The 21,729-nt window shown below is 41.8% G+C and overlaps 1 protein-coding gene across 1 annotated transcript in view; it reads left to right on the forward strand.

Moving 5' to 3' along the window:
- Positions 1-21,729, forward strand: part of LOC115321042 (venom metalloproteinase 3-like) — a 58,020-nt gene that overhangs the window by 13,410 nt on the left and 22,881 nt on the right. The window contains exons 2-6 of the mRNA XM_029981283.2: positions 5,180-5,355; positions 12,969-13,061; positions 15,398-15,524; positions 20,135-20,194; positions 20,291-20,409. Of these exons, the coding sequence (XP_029837143.2) occupies positions 5,180-5,355; positions 12,969-13,061; positions 15,398-15,524; positions 20,135-20,194; positions 20,291-20,409 (575 nt within the window). The remainder of the gene's footprint in view (positions 1-5,179; positions 5,356-12,968; positions 13,062-15,397; positions 15,525-20,134; positions 20,195-20,290; positions 20,410-21,729) is intronic.

Here is a 21,729-nt window from a genome sequence, read left to right on the forward strand (position 1 = left end):
AAGCAGACGTCGTCTTCTTTCTTCACGAACGCCGACAGTCATCAGCGCGCACCTGAATTGATTCTTTTTCTTCAGTTTTATTTTATTACCATCTGGTGTTGCTTATGCGGCAGTTAACGCGTAAACAACGGAGTTAGGTCGTACTGCTTTAGGCCGAACTGGGGAGCTTTAAAAAGGTCAAGCGCAAGTTGTTTTTGGAGTTCTGCTTTTGACCACCTTTCAAGTCGGTTATCTGGACGTTAGCCCGGCGCTTTGCAAAAGAAAGTGGCGTCAAGAACAAAACGCACGTCTTCACCAAAAAGAAGAGCTCCGCTTCGCCATCCTCGGCGCATTCCAGGTAGATCTCCATTTGTCTTTGCGGAGAGCCACACGTTTGTTCGGTGTATCCAAGCGCACTGTGCGCAAGGCTATCCGCGAGAGTCGCCCGCACAAGCTTGGCCCGATTCGTGAGCTTTTTGCCCGATGAGTACGAGAAGCAACTCGACTTTCGACGGGGCGAGGCCCTCAGGGATTGCACAAGATCCATGACATCTGCAGTTTTTGCCGTTTAGTAATGACGCGACATTTCACCGGGACGTGCAGGTCAACAGCCAGAACTGCCGCTATTGGACTTCGACGAATCCGCACTTGACGCTCGAGATGGCTTTGCAGACGCCGAAAGTAACAGGAAATGCCGTTTGGTCATAGTCTGGAGCGGAATCTGAAACAGGACGTCGTTGGCCAGTTTTTATTCGACGGCAACGTGTCTGAAGACACATACCTTAAGATGATGCAGGATGAGATTCTTCCCAAGTTGGAAGCACTACACACGCAGCGGGACGTAGGCATTTTCGCGCAAGATAAGGCGCCACCCGAATGGGTGACAAGTGTCAGGGACTGGCTGGACACCATCTTTCCAGGACGCTGGATGGGCCGGAGATTGTCGAACATGCGGTGGCCGCGACGATTGCCAGACCTCACAATATGAGACTTGATCGTTTAGGGGTTTGTAAAGTCCCAGCTTTACAAGGGCCGCATCCCCACACTCGGCACCTCAAAGCAGCGCATCGCGGCAGCGTTCGCTCTCATCACGGACGAGATGCGAACTGCGGCATTCGGAGAGTACGAGACCAGGCTTGGCCTTTGCACTTGGCGCCAAGAAGACCACGCCGAAGCCCTGATTCGGACTGCAGTAGAGCCGTAGGGCCCTGCATAAAACTGATATGGCAACGATCTACGGAACAAACTTACACCTTCCCGTGAACTGCACGGTTTATTTATTTGAATACCCTGACAAAGGCCCTTTTCAGAGTTGCCAAATGCTGCCGTCACGGAGCCTGGCCACTCTTGTCGCGGCCGCTTTCCCGTGTCTATGAATCCATATGCAAATTATATTCTTTGTTGGCGCCCTCGTTTCTCCTCAGATATCGGTCCTTGTCTTATCTTCATACCATACAATCCGGTGTCGCACAATATGTACGACCTGTAAAGCAGTGCAAGGCTCGCGTCACAACACCAAGAATGCCGAGCCAGCTGGTGAAGCAACAAAACATATTTGTTGAGGATAAACTAAGGCATTATACAAATACACAATTTAGCGAGCCTGACCTGGGTTAAAAAAAGTTCAACAACAGTCTGGAATTGCACCCAAACCGAGCGGACCACATGAGAAACGATACGACCGTAGTGTGCGGCAAACAGCCAGCCTGAAACCGAAACTAATAAAAAAAAACTTTGGCCGATAGAGGCGCCATCTGTGAGATGCGGTTGCAAACAGCGGCATTTCGTCTGCCGCTTCTCACGGACGGCGTCCTCTTATGGGCGAAAACCATTTTTCACTTGTTAGTTTCTATTGCGGTAATAGTAAGTGTTGAAACTTTGGCATCTTTCTCGAACGACTGGGGCAACGTCCTGACAGAGTTTAAGCTCTCCCAGATGTCTAGTTAATTTTTTTTTTCGGTGTGAAAGACACGTTTCGGTTTTCTCGTATACTCCCTGTAGAGTGCCTCAGGCACCTGACGTGTCACTTTGAATGTGAAAGCATTAACTGTCTCGTAAAGCGGGCTGACGTCATCAGTTTGAAGTGCGAAAGCGGCTCCTAGTTTCCGTATCGCCTTCAGTTCCATTAACTGGTGCGCGTCGACGGGGCTCCCATTGGCCACTGCGCCAGGGCCTCCAAGATCTCGAAGCGCGCGCGCGCTAGTACGCAGCAGACGACAAGGGGAGCGGACGACCAGACGACCAAGAGAGCGGACGAGCGACATGCATGCTTTCGCATTCACAACTCCTAAGAAATGCTTAGATATACCTCGAGCTTTTTCTTTTTGCCGTCCCGAAATCGTAGAGGTATTAAACGACGCTTCCCATAGGCACTATTTACAGTGAACTGAAAGGCGTCCTCCCACTATGGCTTGGAGAGTGTACTTGTGCGCACGGAGCCTATCGTTCAGGCAGCGTCCCATTTGCCCAACGTAAGTGCGGCCGCACGAGAGGGAAATGTTGTACGCAGTGGTGTACCAACTTTTTTTGAGTGGAGAGACAAACCAGAGGGCCGCCCCCCCCCCCACCACCCAGGGCCATGGCCCCCCTCCTCCCCCCCCCTCCCCCCCCCCCCCCCGGGCCAGAAGGCTGTGCCCCTGGTCTCCCTCTGGCGCCGCCGGCCAGTGTTTGCCGGTGGTGGCTGTGTCAGGGGGGGGGGGGGGGACACACATGCCTTGCCCCCCTCAATTCTTAGAGTGGGGGCGACGCCCATGGTTGTACCCAACACCAGTGGCACATGGCATGTTTTTTTACATCACGTCTTCTTATGGATTCCTTCTGCCTTTGCATAATCTCTGGAACAAATCTCACTCGTTTTTTGTGGGGCTGAAAAAACACTGAAATTCCGTAGCAGTTCTCCATATTATATTATAATTAACTGCTGTTCTAGTTGGTAATGCATTATAGAGGTCAAGCGCGCAAAAGACACGGACAAGTAGAAGAACAGGAGAGGACAGGACAAAGCGCTACTATTAACTGGCGTTTTAATGTGAAAGAGGAGGACGAACCTGGAGATTTCTTAGTGATACAAAAGGAAGAAGAAGATTGCTGTCAAAGCAAAGAAACCCAAGGAAAGGAAAATATATATATATATTATTTTTTTATGAACTTGAAGAGGGTAGCCTGCCGGTTCGGAGTCAATGTAGCTATATCTGCTCCGGACAAACTCAAGAGGCTTTGTCCCAAGGTCGATTCTGAGAAGCATCTACAAGACCAATGCAGCTTTCAGCGCAAATACACACAAGTATGTCACGTGCCATATAGTGGTCGTCTATGAGATTCCGCTCTCCTGTGGGAAAGTGTATGTGGGCCAGTCTTGCCAGTATGTCAACATCAGACTACGTGAACATGCCCTTTCACTAAAATACCTCCGGCAGTACACCTCGCCCTACATATCCGAGACTGCGAATGCACCCTTGGGTTTGCTAAAACGAGAATTCTGTAGCAACACCTCAACTCGAGAGCCAGGAAGGTCTATTAGGCTCAAATCGTCAAAGCCAGAGGGGACGCTCGCAGTAGCGCACCGTCAGTAGCCTTATCTGACAGAAAACTACAATACCAGAATTGTTTTTCTTTAAACGCTACAATATTTCAAATTTTTCTTTCTCTCTTAGTGTGCTCTTTAAACTTCTTCTTTACTTTTTTTCTATTTTTTTGTTCCTAATTGTTTTTTCTTATTTTTCTTGTCTACTCTCGTTTCCAGAGCCCTGTTTTTCTTTATAGTTTTTCATAAAAAATCCTTTCCTTAGTTTGTTTTGACACCAACCTTCCTCTTCCTTTTCTATCACTAAAAATCTCCAGGTTCGTTTTCCTCTTTCACATTCAAAACGCCAGTTGATAGTAGCTCTTTGTCCCGTCCTGTAGTGTTCTTCTAATTGTCCGTGTTTGTTGCGCTCTTGTCTTCTATATTAGTTCAGGTTTCTTTTTTTTTGTGTGTGTGGAACTCTTTAAATACGCGATTTCCACTGGTCGTTTTCTTTCCACACCACGTTTTAATACTTGTTAAGCTTTCTCCTCTTCAGTAGTGTGCCTGCCACGTCTTACATGACAGCCCACTTTTTTAAGTCTGCCAATTTTCAACTTGAAGCTGCTTCCTACAGCGTGGAAGCAGTATTTCTTCACTGCCAAGCTTAGATATGTTAATGCAATACCCCTCATTACAATAATAAGAATATCTTACTGATATCAAGAATATCTTTATTATATCTTGAACTGTACCTCCAGCAGACATGGGAGTGTCCTGTTGATGGAGATGTCGAGGTAGTGGAGCACACTTTCTTATGGAATCTAAAATTTAAACTTAATCCCCCCCTTTCCTCTACAGTGTCTACACACACACACACACACACACACACACACACACACACACACACACACACACACACACACACACACACACACACACACCACAATTGTCTCCACCAGTTTGTTCACCTACTTCTTTTTTTTTCATGATTCCAGAAACTGAAGATGAAGGTTCAGCGCCTGCCGTAATAAGTAGATATCATTGGCAGAAGATGTTCGCGAGAACACGTGAAACTGTATTTTTGTTTTGTTATTGTATATAAGTAAAAATACATAATTGCGAGTCAGTGCTTTGTCTTGTCCGGTGTGTGGCTTCCTTTTGTACCTTTTTGCGCTGTGTTCTTTCATCATGCTTTACAGATAGGTTGCCGTGTTCTTGTTATCTTATATTGTTCCAACTATTAGGGGCTCCGCTCTTGGTGTTTCGGTTTTTGTTGCCACTTTTTTTTTGTAGAGCGCTTAGCATTCGATCGTGTATTCAAGTAGGTATTAAACCTAACCAGGTATAAAGTTACAAACTATAATGTGTTGCTCGAAAGACGTTAGCAGTTTACATATATCAAAATAAATCCACATTACACTCAACGTAAATTGCATGTTTAATTTATTATTTCCTTGATTACAAGTTGTCTTACACGCAATATGAATAAAACTATTACCTAGCGTTTTATTTTGTGTAGTGTTGCACTCCTGTAACAGCCCCAAAGGGCTAAAAGTATGGATAAATAAAAAAAATAAAAAATAACTTTAAGGACATCTTTTAAGGATATTGTGTTTTTTGAGTTTCTAAATATAAGCTGAATGTTGACGTAATCATTTCAGCTTACAGACATAATGATTTTTTGCTTCTACTTAGGTGTATCTCTAGAGGACGCTATTGTATTCCCAAGACTGCTTGAAGAAAGGACAAAAGGGGGAAAGCAGATAGTTTTGGTTAAGAAGGATTTACGCCTAGAACTGCAAAAGGCGTCAATATTATCAGAAAGCGTTTTGATTAGAGGCTTCTTTGGGGAAAATATGGAACCGAGATTGGTAAGTTGCAATTCTGAAATATATTTATTTGAAGCATATTGTGTGTAAACTGCTCTATAGGAAAATAATGGTAAATTAGAAATGAGCACTACAGTTTATGAGTAGATTAAACATATACATAGTTTCTGTTCACGGAGTAATATGGTATTTCAGCATTCGCAGTCTTTAAATTCAAGATTGAAGGCCCACTTAAAATTAGAACAAATAAATTGTCTGTACGATGTCAGTCATATACATTCAAAATATATAGTGCATCTTGGTGTAAGTCTTGTGGCCCTCCCGGTGGCTGTATTGGGGGCTACAGCCACTGCCTTCTAATTGCAAGCTGCCTTTAAGTCCCAATAAAAATATTGACTGACGTTATTCCACTTCGTACTCTTTCTTCATTCGGGACCCAAAATTGGAATACTTCGATGGAGAAAAAAATATTTATTTATTGATGTTCCCGGCAGCGATGGTGCACTCCCAGGGGGACATAATATTCGACAAGGAATGTCAAGTAATTCAAGAAATCATTCGCCATCGATACCGCGGCGCAAAACAAATTAACTTGTCATGGCCCCTTAAATGGCTTATCCCTTTTGCCGCCTAGCCGCGGAACGCCGACTGTAATCATCTCCGGCATGCTGTCCCATAAAACAGTGACGCAAATATTGTCACAAAGGACAAGTGATGAGGCGGCGAATAACTGAGTAAACTGAACGTGTAATAGTGCTAAACTTGTGCTGAAACATAAAAAAAAAAAGGAAACAGAAGATAACAGCAGCGCGTCGCAGGCGTCAAATTCGGCGTAAGAGTGGAGTCGAACGCTGGAGCGAGACTGACACGACAAGGTTGCGGGCGGCCTCTTATCTAGAGTGCGTCACTATCTAGAAGATTCAGCAAAGAAGGCTAGAGCGTCACGCGCTCGGGGTGAGAAAGAACACGCGCTTTCTAGAACAACAAAAGCAGGAATAGATGATAGAATTTATTTCCGGTTCAAGAATAAACGAGAACCTTCTAGAAGTCCGTGACCGAGCGTTGCTTTATCGGCCCTGCGCGCGGCAATATTGCCATTGACATGTGCCTCTCCGGAGTAAAGTGGGTTGTCCTTCTTCTTCGCGTGTTTGGTTTCGGTATCGGCTGGCTTCAAGCTGGTTTTCACACCAAACTTTGGGGAGGAATATCTCAAACCACGCGCTTGTCCCAGAATTTTTTAAAATTGAATTGGCTTTAGAATTTAAGGAATCCTAATTTAATAATACAAACGTGTGCCCTAAATCCAATAATTAAAAAGTCAATTAGTTTTTTTGTTAATTAATTACTTCTTACCTGCATTCTTTGTAGAACATTGTGCCCCCCTGGCCGTGCAACTCATCTGCATGAACCGTATCTTTGTAGCTTCCTCAGCCTCTTAAAAAAACACTCTGTTAAGAACTATATAATAAAAACGCCCTATATACCGGATGTTTTACTTATTCTTTCATATTTGTTTTAAAAAAGCCGTGAAAGCTACGCTTATGCGGTTTGTGGAGGTGAGTTATACGGACAAGAGCACATAGAATAGGGTGATAGTCGGAACTATTATTCGGCTAATTAAGTAAAATTTGTTAATAAACTTTTTTAATTATGCAAGTAGACATATAGCTCCAATTAGAAACTTGCTGAGCATCATTGAAAACCACTATATCAACTATTTTTAGACGGTTTTAACGCCGGGGCAGCATTTTACGGTGTTTTCTAAAAAAATGCTCAATTAGGACACGTTTCAAGATCTCGGTTTCTTATCGGAGCTCATCTTTGCGCCCGCGGTCCTGCTCCCAGGTGGCCACGGCGCGAAGCCACCCCCTCGCCTTTCTCGTAGAATTGTGGTAAGCAGGGCGGATGTGTGTTGCGCGTCGGAGCTACTGCGGAGCAAGACGGCGGGCGCGTAGATGCGCTCCTATAAGAAACCGAACTCTAGAAACAAAATGAAAGAGCGTGTTATCCGCAAGGTTATCCTGTTCGGTTATCCGCAAGGTCTACTGAGCACCATTCTTTTTCAGTTAATTCTAACCACCCAAAGGCCCCGTGCTCCACGTAGTAAGCCTTCACGCGTTATCTGCATTCCCTATGTGCACAACTCGGCGCACAGACTGAAGGCAATTGCAGCGCGCTTCAACGTTTCGGTTGTCTTCTCGTGCAAGTTGCGCCTGAAACAACTGTGCAGGCACGTGAACAATAACGAATCCTTAAAAAGATGTTCCATCAAACACGCTCATCAGACCGTTCCGTGTGAAGAGGGGGTGGTATACTCCATCCCTCTCTCATGTGGCGACCGATACATTGGACAGACAGGTCGTTGCCTCAACACGCGCCTACGAGAGCACGTCCTCGAGGTCTCTCGTGCTTCGGACGACACTTTCCACCCAATAGTGGTTCATCAACGCCTCTGTACGGACTGTGAAGCCCGGTTCCAGGACACCTGCACGATTGGGAGACATAAGAACAAGCTAGGGAGAGAGATCATTGAGGAATACAAGATAGCCCATGACGATCACAACATCGCTGCCCCTTCTCTCGCCTTGTCCAGAAATGAGATCAACTACATGAAACCAGTGCTGGATTAGCCGAAGGGCGCTCTATCTCAATTTGTCAATAGTGTTTTTCTTTTTCTTTTTTCTTTCTTCCTGAATTCTTTATCTTCCAGTGTATAGGGTGTGAATTTGTGTTTTTTTTTTCCGGGTGTATACACCTTTGCAAGTGGGATCCCGGCTTAACCTCGAACCGCGCGCCAAGGTGAGGCGGACCTACTCTCCAGCCAGGACGTTCGCTGGTTTTCGTACAATGTTGCCAAGCGTCTCTCGCCGAAGCGCACACCACTGAGCGCAGAAAGAAATTTAAAAAATAACTATAAAACGTACACGTGTCGTCTTCGACCGCGAAAGAGCACGGATAATTAAATAAAATGACTAAACCGGTAACAAATCGAAAAATTGCAAAAAGATCTAAAGTCTTAAGGCGCTCTTCAGAATCCGCCACAAGTCGCATGGCCTTTGCATCAACGATGGCTGCGCTCGAGGCAGCTCTGGCTTCCACAACATGCAGGAACAGAGGCTGCGATCGTTATAGAGTCAGCTCCAACCCTTAGAGATGCCCCGTCCTACAATATGTGATGCTACGATTCTGTGTGGATACCTCCTCCCGCGTTCCGACACAGTAAGTGTGCCGCTAACGTTAGCCATCGGCGATGCAGCAAACGGCACCATCTTGTCATCGCGCACCCCACTGACGTGCCCCTGGCGCACCCCAGCATGGCGGAAACGGTACGGGGCGCCAGCATCGCTTAAAATGGCAGCGCACAGGAGCCTTTCTTGCAAACGTGTATATAAATATATTAATTTCCGCATCTTCCTCTTTAGTCTCAAACGTTAGGAAGGAGATAGCACTATTGAAGGAGACACCAGTAAATGTGTGTTGCTAGTTGAAAGAACTGTGCTGTCTGTCCTTGTCCTTAAGTGTTTTTATTCTTTCTTTGACTCCCGAACTCTAGAAACGTGTCCAAATGAACCGTTTTTACAGAACGCCGTAAAATGCTGCCCCGGTATTATATCCTTCTAAAAAGAGTACATAGAGTGATTTTTGGTGATGCTCAGCAAGTTTCTAGTTGGAACTATATGTCTATTTGCACTAATAAAAAAGTTAAATAACAAACATGTAAACTTTTTTTTCTAGGCATGTTCTTGTATTTTGTATTCTTATGTATTATGTTCTTGCTTGTACGCACTTCGGTGCACCCTCTTGTAGGCCCTTGGGCTGTTGAGGGGCACCGCAAAAGTAATAAATAAATAAATAAATAAATAAATAAATAAATAGACATTACTTAATTAGCCGACTAATAGTTGCGACTCTCTCCTTATACTATGTCATCTTGGCAGAATAACTAACCTGCTGAAACCGCATAAGTGTAGGGTTCACGGCTTTTTTAAACAGATCTGTAAAATAGGTAAAAACACCTTATAATATATATATTATGAACACCATATCGAGCGAAAAACTATTCTGTTAAAGGTGGTAAAGGCCTAAAACATCAAAACTCATACGATTCATTTATCGGGGCAAAGCACGATGCCACGTACCATTCGAAGAGCCAATTTCTTCGGGTAATGAATTCCAATCATGGATAGTACGAGGAATACAAGATTATTTCAAACAGTCAGTCCTGCACATTATTTAAGAGATTGATTTACAGCGTTCATTCGTGGTAACACTAGACGTTTAAAGTGAAGTTAATCTTGACAGTCTAAGTTGTTGTTTCTATTTATTATATTAAAAATAAACTCCTGTCTATTAATTTTTTTTCACCTTTCTTAAAGAGGGCTGTCGCCATGGGCATAGAGTTCCAAAATGGAGGTGTTCGTGCCATATTCATAAAATAGTAACCTTAACGCCTTCTGCATTCTTTTTCTTTTGCTATTTCTAGATTTAGTGCGCATGTCCCACACAGCGTCGGCATGTTTAAGGAACTATTAAACTAATGTTTTATTCGCAGTCAGTTGTTTTTTGCTCGAGCAGTCTTTGAGTCCTGTTTTTAATGCCTATAATTTATTAAAATTTTTTCGTGTAAAAAGCTAATATACCGGTTCTAACGTGGATCTGAAGTTATGTTTATTCCTAGGTATTTATATTCGTATACCGTGGACAAAATTGCTTCCCGAAGAGTGTAATTAAAATGCTCTGGGCTTTTTTTTATGGTTATCTTCATATGTAAACGTTATTCGTCATTGAAGAGATATTTGGCAATCATCACACCATTCAGAAATCATTTAAAAACTTGTTTAGCGAAACTTGGTCTTCAGTGTATTTCACTTGCTTATAAATTATACAGTTGTCTGCGAATAAACGAACTTGACACGATCTGTCCAAGACCAAGATCGTTTCCAAAAAAACAAATTGGGGGCACAACAACAGGTCCTTGGGGAACTCCGGATCCTACACTTGATGTAGAGGAGCGGTAATGTTTTATTTGAACAAAGTGCTTTCTGTTATAAAAAAATATGTTTGTAACCATTTTAAAATGTGTTTATTGTGTACTAATGATCTAAATTAAGGATTAGTTTTCCTTGAGGTACGCTTTTAAAAGCCTTCGCAAAATCTAAACAAATTACGGCCGTCTGATAACCGTAATCAGTTGACTGTGCAAGGTCATTAGCAGCGAGAACCAGTTGTGTAACCGAAGATAGGTTGCGTCTTAAACCGTGTTGACTATTATTAAAAAAGTTATTCCCTTCGAGAAACCATGCCATATGCATATACAAAAAAATGGTTAATCCATTTTGCAGTACTGCTCAAAATTGACACCGAGCTGTAGTTACTAACAAAATGTCGATCTCCTGCTTTAAGATTGGAACTTTTTTTAGCAGTTTTCCAATCATCATGGATTTGCTCTAGTTTAATTGACTTATTTAAGATAACAACGAAGAAATTTCAGCATAATTCCGCATATTGCCTCAAAAATAAATTTAGAATCATGTCTGTTTCTACTTATTTTTTAGTGTCAAGTAACATATGAAATGCTTTCTTGTAAGAATATGATTGAAAGAATTTTATTTTTACGCTTAGTATGCACTGATAAGTATTCGTTGAATGAGGTGGCAATTTTGAATGAGTCATCAATTTGTTCCGTTGTGTGTTATTACATTAAATGTCTGCTCTGTATGGATCATATATCGCCAAAAGCTTTTGGATCGGACAGCAAACATTCCTCTCATATCCCATTATGGAAGTATCGCTTTGGCTCTTGAATCATTGACCATTATTGTCTTCGAACTTGTGATATACTAGGCTTGCCCGCTCTTCGATTTATAATGCTAATTATATTTATTTTGCGTTTGAGACGCGAAGCCTCCAGAGTAACCCAAGGGTTCCTTTGTTAACAGAAACAATCAAATGACAGTTCGAGATGATCTAAAACGCTTTCCTCTAGCGCTCTATTGTAGTCCGGCACTTTTTTTTAAGTACTCGGACAGATTCACACCAAACCAAAGGAGGATGAGATATCGTTTCCCCAACCTCGCAAGTAAACGCTGTACTAATTCATCATATATAAGTACAAGATCAAGCATACTTAATTTCAAATAACGCTAAGACAAGGACAGGCGATGAAAGGGACAGGACAAGCCCTATTTTTCTTCGTCTGTCCTTGTCTTAGCGCTATTTGTAATTTTCTATGTACAAACAAATAGCCCACCATAATATTTTGGTCAAGCATACTGTTGTTTGGTTGAAATTGTCACGGGACATGTAACAATTTACCACAAGTCGTTATCAAACGTCATATTAATCAAAGTTTTGAGTGCCTGCAACTAAAACTCAAAAACCTGAAATTTTACCAGTTGATTTATGAAAGGTTAAAATCACCTCTGATTACAATATTTGAAAAACGTTGTCTTTGCACATTCACGAATTTGTATAGGTTTTCTAGTACGGCTTCAAAAGCATTTGGTGGCCTGTAGATCCCTCCGACGAAAATTGGACTAGTATGGGTACGCTCCTTGACCCATACCGATTGAATGTTCAAAACATCGTGAATTAACGTTGCATCCATATTCTTCTTAAGACCTATTGCCACCCCTCCCCCTGTTTGTGTCCCGGTCTATGCAGAAAATTTGATGCGTTGGTGGAATGAATTCGGCTTTTTGATGTTTGCGTGCAACCATGTTTCTGTTATAACAACTGTATCAGGATCATCGGACAATAATATGTGCTTCAGTTCAGCAGTTTTGTTCATTATGCTTCTGGTGTTTATATTGGTAAGAGTTAATGAACGAGTTACCAAACACCGTTGTCATTCAGTGCTAGATTGCCTAATTTTGTTGTCCCGCTGGCTCGTGTTATTCAGAATGTGGGCGTTTTCCCCTGGGTCCCACTCCCACTTAACAAATTTTAGTATAACCCTGTTGCCTTTGTAGTGAATGGCCAGCCCGAAGCGGACGAAGAAGAGCAGACTTCGAGACTGAAGGTTTTTAGGAACCGATCTCGTCGGTGCTGGTGGTTCTAACTGGAGTATTTTAAAATAATTTATTAAATATCTATGTAGCCTCAACGCAACATATTGGTTACCCGGACGTGATCCGGAGGTCGTTTCCTAAGAACCTTCAGTCTCGAGACCTGCTCTTCTTATTTGTCCGCTTCGGGCTGGCCATTTACTACAACTTTATTACGGTTTTATTTGTCACTATTCCAAAAAAAATCTTTTTTTTCCTGTCTGATATGAACCGAGAAGTCTTCGGATAATGAAATTCAAGTTCCCTTCTGTGTCCGTAAATTTCTCCGGATGCTTTCTTTTACATTAACGTGAAGCAGTTGCAATAGGACAGGCCTTGATTTCCCCGTAATCGGTCTCCCAATCCTATGAATCCCCTCACACCAACATCTCCGATGCTTAATTTGTTTTGTAAAATCTCTGAGACAATAACTCCTCCTAAGTTCAGCTCACTTTCGTTTCGATTTTCAAGATTTCCAAAAACTACTAGATTGTTTCTGCGCAGGAACAATCTACGTAGTAACAAGCAATATGCCGATGACATATGTGTAATCAGTTGGCGAAGGGACTATTCGGAAGTCAAATGATGAACATTAGACTTTCCTTTCAGGAAAACGGAACCGAGTTGGAGAAAAATTTGTATGAAGACAAGAAGAAGTTGTCTACAGTTATAATGACGAAGAGCGAAGAGGGTATCACATTGGTAATCTATACGTTAAATCGTGCACATTAGATTGATATCTTACCTCGAATGGTTAAGAAATTTCATTCATTGCCGTAAAAAGCTGCTCATGTCCTGTTCTCCCTGTATCGCATTGTGCACAAGTGAAAATGTTAAAATTGTGTATATTTTATGGATAAACAAGAAAAACAATATTTAAGATTCTCCTCTATGCTAACTTGATAAGTAACCCACTGTAATTTTTTTGCGGCAATAATGTTGGGATTTAATTTCACTACAGATTACTGCTAACAAAAAAGCTTTAAAGGACACATGCAAAGGAAAAACCATTTTTTAGACAGCTTAGATGGAAAAAGGATGTCATAAAACGATTTTACAACCAAGAAAAAAAATTTTTAGAGCTATATTTACGGCGCTATACGAATTTGTAGTTGGCGCTCGCGGGAGCCGCCGCTGGTCACGTGGTAGGCCCGCGCGCCGCCGCGCTGCGTCGCCGCCGCACGCTGAGCGTCGTGCGAACGCCGCTTCAACGCGTTTCTCCACGCCGCCGTCGCCGCCGCCGCAGAAGTTCGTCTGCTTCGGGGCGCCGCCGCCGTCGTCTGACCGGCGCACAGGTCTATCACGTCTGCTTGAGCTTTTTCAGGAGTTTCCTTTGGGCTCTAAAAGTTACTTATTCATCTTAGTTTTTTGTTATACTTAAAACAAAGATGAATAAGTTACTTTTAGAAGCCATAGGAAGCTTCCGAAAGAACGCACGCACCACGTAATAAATAAGGACCAGTCACGTGATAAATACGGACCACTTTTCCGCGGTGCCCGCGGGCGCCAACTACAAATTCGTTTTGCGCTATAAATATAGCTCTAAAAATTTTTTTTCTTCGTTGTAAAATCGTTTTATGGCGTCTTTTTTCCATCTAAGCCGTTTAAAAAAAGTTTTTTTCCTTTGCATGTGTCCTTTAAGTGCTCGGTTCTTTTTATAAAAACAGGTATGCACAGAGTGAAGCGATAAAACAATAGATTATTCAGTGTAACAGCGTAAACAAAAGTGAGCAATACAAAGTAACTCGTATTGTGCAGTCACTTAAAAAATAATGATGTTCAGGACAAACTTTTTTTAATAAGCTCAGTTTAAGAACAAAACCATCTCAGAAAGTTTTGAAGTCATATTTTTTACAAAACAAAATAGAACCCATTTAGCATGTCAGAGAAACACCTAACTTGCCACAATTCAGTTTGTCGACCATAGGGGCACTAACTTGAACCTAATGCGGTTTTGCTCCAAGGGGTTAGTCAACGCCAGAGTAATTTTCCCTTTGACTTTCTAAAGATTTTTTTTAGTTTGCAATACAATTTCTGCAGTGCCAGGTTTGAGCGAAACGTACCAGATTACAGTAACACTACTAGAAGTAAATCCTAAATTTGGCACTTGATTGGTAGTTTAAGCACAAGAGTGCCACATGAAAACCAGACAACAAGAAGTGAGGCCTTACTGTGGCACTTAACTGGCGATTTAGACCCGATGCCAGATGACAACGAAGCTGCTTGGAGTGAAACCTAGCTTCGGCACTTTGTTAAATTAGGGCCAAAAATGTCCGGACTCGGGGCGAAGAAGGTCAAGTTTTGCTCAAACCTGAATTTTTCGGACTTTTTAAGGCATACATTTTAAAACAAATGAACCGAATTTCAGCCAAAAAGACGGTTCTACCTGTGATATAATGCAAGGCGCATAGACGTTACATTTATTTATTATACTTTATTATATTTTCGACAGGCAGAAATATGAATTTTGTTTACAAAAACGAAAGTATACAGGCCAGCTGGTTACGAAGCATCATAATACAAACCCTAAGATAGGACTTGTTTCCTTTTGGCTAAAGGTTCCAATTATGATGCTTTTATTTTTTTCTGTGTTGAGCGCGTGAATATTCACGCCTAGATTATTCAGTTATAAAAATACTCCTAACGTGTCAGAATGCGAAAGCTTTCGTATACGTAGCGTGTTTCTACAAGCTGCGCGCCGCTCTGAGCTCGGCCGTGCGACCTCTCCGGAGTCTGTCCGGGCGAACTCGGCTGGCTCTGCGGCCGTCCGCTCCCTTTTACCGGTGGCCGGGCCGCTGCGGCACCATGGAAAGGGCTTCCCTGTAGGGTGGCGTTCCTTGGAACTACGCCGCGCGACAGCCAATGGGGTGGCTGCTATCTTTGTTCCATGCGGCATGAAGATTTAGGTATCATTTGGCGCGGCTTGAAAAGCTAATAACGGCTGTTCGCTCCATGAGACAGTTAATGCTTTCGCAATGAAAAGGTGTTATGTTCACCCGTAACCTATATGAATTTTTGATAAACGTTACTTCTTCTAGAAAGGAATTCTGAATGAGGAACTGAAAATTGAACCCTTGCTTGTTATGCAACGAATATCCGGGAAAGGAATACCCCACAGAATTTCACAGATTGAACTGCCTGCTTTGAACATTTCTTCTAAGAGCGGTATGCACCTTACATTTTTAACCTAGCTAAAATATATGTAGACAACCTGCACAATTCAACTTCTCACAAATTCTAAGGACGTTATGAATATTCATGGCGCATATTTTCCTTCGCCCTATACCCAATTCCATGAAAACATAAACACCTTTAACTGCATAGAAAACACGAGAGACAAAAATATAGCCATGCTAAATCTAGAATCTAAAAAAAAATACTCCGGCGACTTCTTTTAAAGTTACCGAATCTTACTTCATCGTCTCAGTACCAAAACTTCACTCTTTTTATGCTATTTAGTTTCTCGTAATTAAGTCTATATATTTAAAAGCAGCGAATGAAGGTCACGATAAAGCGAACATTCAAAGGTTCTTGCTACTTCAGCTGCTGCAATGTCACATGTTATAAAAGTTCCAGGTCATTTAGGAGTACGTCACGAATCTCTTACAGATAACCAGCAAGTGCTGAAGCATTTGCTGTCCCCAGCATTTGTTTCGCTCCAACAAACTGCTTGTATTCTGTTGGAACCAAGTTTTACTGCTTCGAGACAAAACCAGTACCTACGTTTTTTTTGCCACTTTCATCCAGCGTCGCCAGTATAAATTTTAATCTTGAAAAGGTGGCGAAATGCAAACTTAAAAATTTATAAAATGCACAGGAAAGATTTGTCCTATTAGTTGGGATTTCAGTTGAGATGTGGTTGTGTTGAACCTATATTGGGGCAAATGAGGAATCATGAATATCAGAATGCAAATAAGCTGAAACAAAATCACTGTACATTCAACGGAATTAACATTGGCGCTCCTTCCTCACCAGAAGCAGTTCTCATTCTCATGCAGCTAGGTTCTCTAATGTTTCAGAAACAACCTATTATTTTTGATTGTCCAAAATATTTGTCAGGATGCGACATACATTATGGTCATAGTCCTTAATATGCAGGGTGTTTTTTTATTCTTTACAGATTTGTTTAAAAAAAGTCATGGAAGCTACACTTATGCGGTTTGTGCAAGTGAGTTAAACGGCCAGGGGGACGTTATGTGGATGGCTAATCTTTGCAATAGCTCGGAAAAAGTCATGGAAGCTACAATTATGCGGTTTGTGTGAGTGAGTTATATGGCCAGGGGAACGTTATGTAGGTGGCTAATCTTTGCAATAAGTCCAATAATTAGTTAAAATTTGGTAATTAACTTTTTAATTAATCATATTAGTCTCATGATTCCAAACAGAAATATGCTGAGCGTCGTCCGAGACCCCTAAATCAGTATTTTTTAGAAAGACTTTGAGCGCGTGAGAAACACACTAGAGCGCTAAAGTAACCAGTCGTGGAGCAGGTACAAGGCTGGGGCAGGATAAGAGGCGGAAACATTGCGCGGGCGCATTACCGCAACCGCTATCTTTGTACCTGCTCCACGAGTGGTAACTTAAGTGCTATACTACGCTCCTCACGCGCTGAATGTCGTTCTGAAAATGACTGATTTAGTGGTTTTTAATAACGATGATCAAGTTTCTGGTTGGGACCTTATGTTCTATTTTCACTAATTAAAGATTTATTTTATGAATATTAATTAATTAGTTGACTTATCACAAAGATTAGCCCCCCACGTAGTGGCCCCCTGGGCGTAAAACTCACTCGCACAATCTGCGTATATGTAGCTTTCTTTGTTTTTTAAACGAATCTGTAAAAAATAAAAAAAACGCCCTGTATCTACACTTTAACATTTTTTACACCATTTCTAAATTACTGAAATTGGTAATTTCCAAAGACAAATAAATGTGAATAAAATTGCACGTGCAATCAGAGACATCGCATGTAAAAATATACTTAAATTTCATAGTTTTAAGGCGAGTGTGTGCAGTGCATGCACACCGGGTTTCACTAATTTGAAGAAATGTATAATCTTAATCACAAAATTTGCACATATATGTACCATTGAATATATAAAAGTTCTCATATATTACTTCTTCAACAGGTAATTATAGCATGCATGTATCCAAAGCGATGAACGATCTCTCGGCAGAATACACAAACTTCATAATATTATAATCGTTCTTTCTTCCCTCTATCAGTAATTTTTTTCTTTTTTCACAATATGTTCAACATCGCATAAACTGTTTTCTCTTTAGGCAAAATAAAAAAAAAACACGAAAAGCGTCTCAGTTCAACAGTTCTATGCCCGACCGATGGGAAGATCCTTTTAGTATGACGCCGTTTCCCAACGATAAGGCTGTTATTGTAGGTCATATACCAAAATTATGTCGTTAACATCGTTAACCCCTTAAAGTATGAATGTAAACAGAGGGAATCAAATTAACACTTACTGGGAGGGCATGAGGGCAGCAAATCAAGTTTAATACGTCAGATCGAGCGCGAAGCCCATAGGCTAGAAGAAAAGCGATTTGGAAATTTCGGCATTCATCTACAGGGACAAACAGTACACGTTTCGTCACTTGTCGTCTTACGTAAACCCATGTGCATCACGAATGAAATAATATTCATACAATACGCAAAAGAGATCAAGGTACACTTAAGCACTTCTTATGAGTTGTGAATGCAAAGGCATGCACGTCATTCTTCCACTTCCTTATTTCTTCTCCAGTGTATTCGCGTCGACAAAAGAGCGCGCTCTCTCCCAACACTCTCTCCTCGCCGCAGCGCGATGGGGTGAGCGGTCGTTGAAACTGACGTGCAGCGGCCAATGGGACCGAAGCCGAAATCCATCAACTTTACACCGCTCTTTGGGATCGGGGAAACTAAGTGCCGTTGTCTAGGCTTTTCGCGTGGTTTCATAGTTGGGGGCTGGCTTCACTTGGGGAAGGAATTTAAGGTGCCGTTTGGCGCGCTTCGAACTGATAACGTCGGCTCGCTCATGGGACAGTTACTGCTTTCACATTAAAAACAAGTACTACTAAAAGACAGGACGAGCGCTGAGTTAGAGCTGACCTTTCTTAGACAAGTTAAGGGATGATAATAAGGATAACAAGAAAAAAAATAAAGAAAATAAGTAACTACTTTTTATATGTTTAAAATAATATGATTGAAAAAGAAGGAAAAGTTATCCAAGATTTTGCCATATGTTTTATCTCTGCACTCAAATATTCCTGCATTGACCTCTAGAAAAAGCTTTTATGCGAAATTTAAAACTTTAACGCCTCTGGGTACAAGAAACTAACGGAAGTCTGTCAAAACCAAATAAAAACAGGAAGGAAACATTCAAAAGAAACATGGCCTCACCGTTGTGCCGTACATTCGGCGAATTTCACTTCGCATTAAAGGGATGCTGAACCGAACTTTTGGGTGGAAATTCTTGGTCGCAATGGCATACATAGCATGTCCTTTACTTCTAAATGACGTTGTTTTGAACGAGAAGGCGTATAAAATTGAATAAGCACTAAAAATACAATTTTACGCAACCCCTGGTGAGCGTCGCGGAAAGCTCGCTTCGTGACGTGCGCATTCTCATTCGCCTCAAAAGACAGACGGAGCCAAGCCAAGCCAGGCGCTAAGCCGGGTGGCGTTTGTTATTGTTAGTACCACGCGGGCTCTGCCCGCGTGGTACTAGTACCAGCCGCTTTGAGAACAGCCGCCGAGCGAAGAATCAAGGCGAGCACCAACGAACGAGGAGAATGCGCGGAGGCACCAGGGGCGCTGGGGGCGCCGAGAATGCGCACGTCAGTTCCGCTACGCCTGCTCTCAAAAGGACTCGCTCGCGCCGGCGACTTCCGGCCGAGGGTTCGCTCTTAATTCAAAGAAATACAATAATTCGGGCCCCATCCGTCTGATTGAATATCGTTTTTAGGTACAGTACCATCCCGTGAAGCCCGCTCGGGTAATAATTATGAGATTTCAAATATCGGTTCAGCATCCCTTCAAGAAGGTAGGTTCCAGGTTTGATGTGCAAGCGGTTCTGTTTGCAACTGACAAGCTAAAACTTCTTTGCCCCAATATCAATTCACAGCGTAAACACTATTCGACTGTGCTGCAAAACATACCCACAAATATGTAAGCGTCCCCTGCGAAGTAGAATATAGTTTTCTTTCTAAGCAAGAACGTTTTTCAAGGATAGGCAGGCAGGTGCGTAAATGTGATAAACAAGAACACGCTTTGTTCCTCACTCGTCACTGGCGGACTATTTTGTAAAACATGGCAGGAAAAATAATTTTACCTTTTTCTCTGCACAAGTGGTTCCACCATCAGCACTGAAGAGAAATACTTGAAGCTAAAGGCAGTTTATTCAAAGAAGCTTCATATGCGCTGCACCATCCGCAGCACAGTCACAAAGGAATTGTCTCTTTTAAGCCTTGGTTCCTTATGCACTTCATATACGTTCCTTTATTTCATTCTTTTTCCCTAAGTCATCCTCGGAACATGCTCTTCTTCTATTGTACGTACAATTAAATTCGTTTAAACTTTAAACTTTTTTAATAGTATTTTTTTTAATTTATATTTAGACAACGCTTTCCCAGTCTCCTCTTTCTGCTAGTTCTTGTCTTTTTGACTAGTGTTTATGAAATCGTGTCTAACCAACTAGACCATTGCTTCACTCTGATGTATGGAGAAACAAGTGAAGCTCTTCACTTTGATTTCTAGAAGCTACATCAATGTAGGTACTTCTGAGTGTGTAACGAACATTTTTCAGACATGGCCCTTGAAAATGTGTCTCAACTACCCCTATTAGGTAAGCAGGTTCCTCTAATCGTGTGAGACTATTGTTTAATTATATTTGAGGAAGTTTACTGGCTGAAATATACCACATTTTTTATTTTATGTATAGAAAATCGACAAGATCCACCACTACTCGCTGTGGCCTGCGAGATAATTGTATTGTTAGATTCTGTCTATGGAATAGGATTCTCCGGTCTCTTTGAATATTTATTGGCTCTGATGACTGCGGTGAGTTATGACTTCATATATTTTTGTTCTTACATTCGCAAGCACCAACACCAATTAGATCTGAGAGAATATAGCTTCACAAACCAACTTCAGTAGCGAAACTAGAGCAAGGATGGAGGCCAGCTAGATTGAATAATTTATATATTAGTTTAAATACCTTCAGAGCCATCGCCTTTATAGGGAGAGGTGGAAACAAGAGATAACAATAAAACAGAAAACAGTAGTTCTACACTTAGACGATGTAATCTCAAACAGTGCATGGTTTCTTCAGCGTTCTTAAACAGTTGATCAATAAAATGTGGTACAAAGTTATGCGGCGGAATTTAAAGTACCAATAATAAGCAATACGTTCATAACACATAGTGGAAGCCTGGAAAAGAAAGACGATATGGTGCAGAGGTTCGTATATCTCTCTGGTGTTTAGGAAACCCGAAGTATTAATTTTCCTCCATCAAAATATGGTCTTTCAGATTATTTCTAACACTTATTTTTACTTGATTAGTACTGTTGAGTTATCTGCACACTTAGACTTTGTATTATTTAGAAACCATGATGAGACAATGAAAATACCATGTTCATATTTTTTATAGTTTAATTTTCCTGTCTTCAAAACAGAAAACAAAAAACGCAATGTAAAGAATGGAAAAGTGCCACAAAAGGGGACAGAGTAAGGACGACGACAACACAGGTTGCACTGGCAACTGTATTTTTATTTAGAAAAACATTGCTTCAAATACACTTTAAAACACTCCACGTGCCCACTTTTTATCTAAGAATAAACGCTCTTTTCCTGTCAGGGTCGAGGAAGGTTTACTGATACACTTATCTGCACCCTTTGTTTTTATAACATACGCTTCATGGATTTCCTTTGTAGTGTTTTTGTTGTGACGCCCCATGATAGCAATGGCATTTAACACTTGTGTACAGACACATAGGCTGCAATGCACAGATAAATGCCCTTAATGTGACTGTTTTAAAGAGTCAGCATGCTCTCTCGCGCGACCATTCACGCAACGGCCTGTTTGGCCTACGTAGGAGCCACCGCAGGAAAGCGCTATGTTATAAATAACACCGGTTTGACAAGGGTTAATTGATAAGCGTTAAGTAAAAACGTATATTGATCAAATCCAACCTAAGCAGAAAAGTTGCTTGTTTGTTTGAGATTTCCTGCTGCTCTAGACGTTGTGGGATACAGCACGCGTTTTCTCTAGCACATCATCTACTATACAAAGTTTTAATCCTGACACCTGCAGATATAACACCTGGTAGATTTCAAAGGCGGATTAAGACCTATGCGCTTGAATGGTACCGACTTTGTGA

Source organism: Ixodes scapularis, unplaced genomic scaffold (genome assembly GCF_016920785.2).
Source record: "Ixodes scapularis isolate PalLabHiFi unplaced genomic scaffold, ASM1692078v2 PGA_scaffold11__112_contigs__length_91849675, whole genome shotgun sequence".
NCBI lineage: Eukaryota > Metazoa > Arthropoda > Arachnida > Ixodida > Ixodidae > Ixodes > Ixodes scapularis.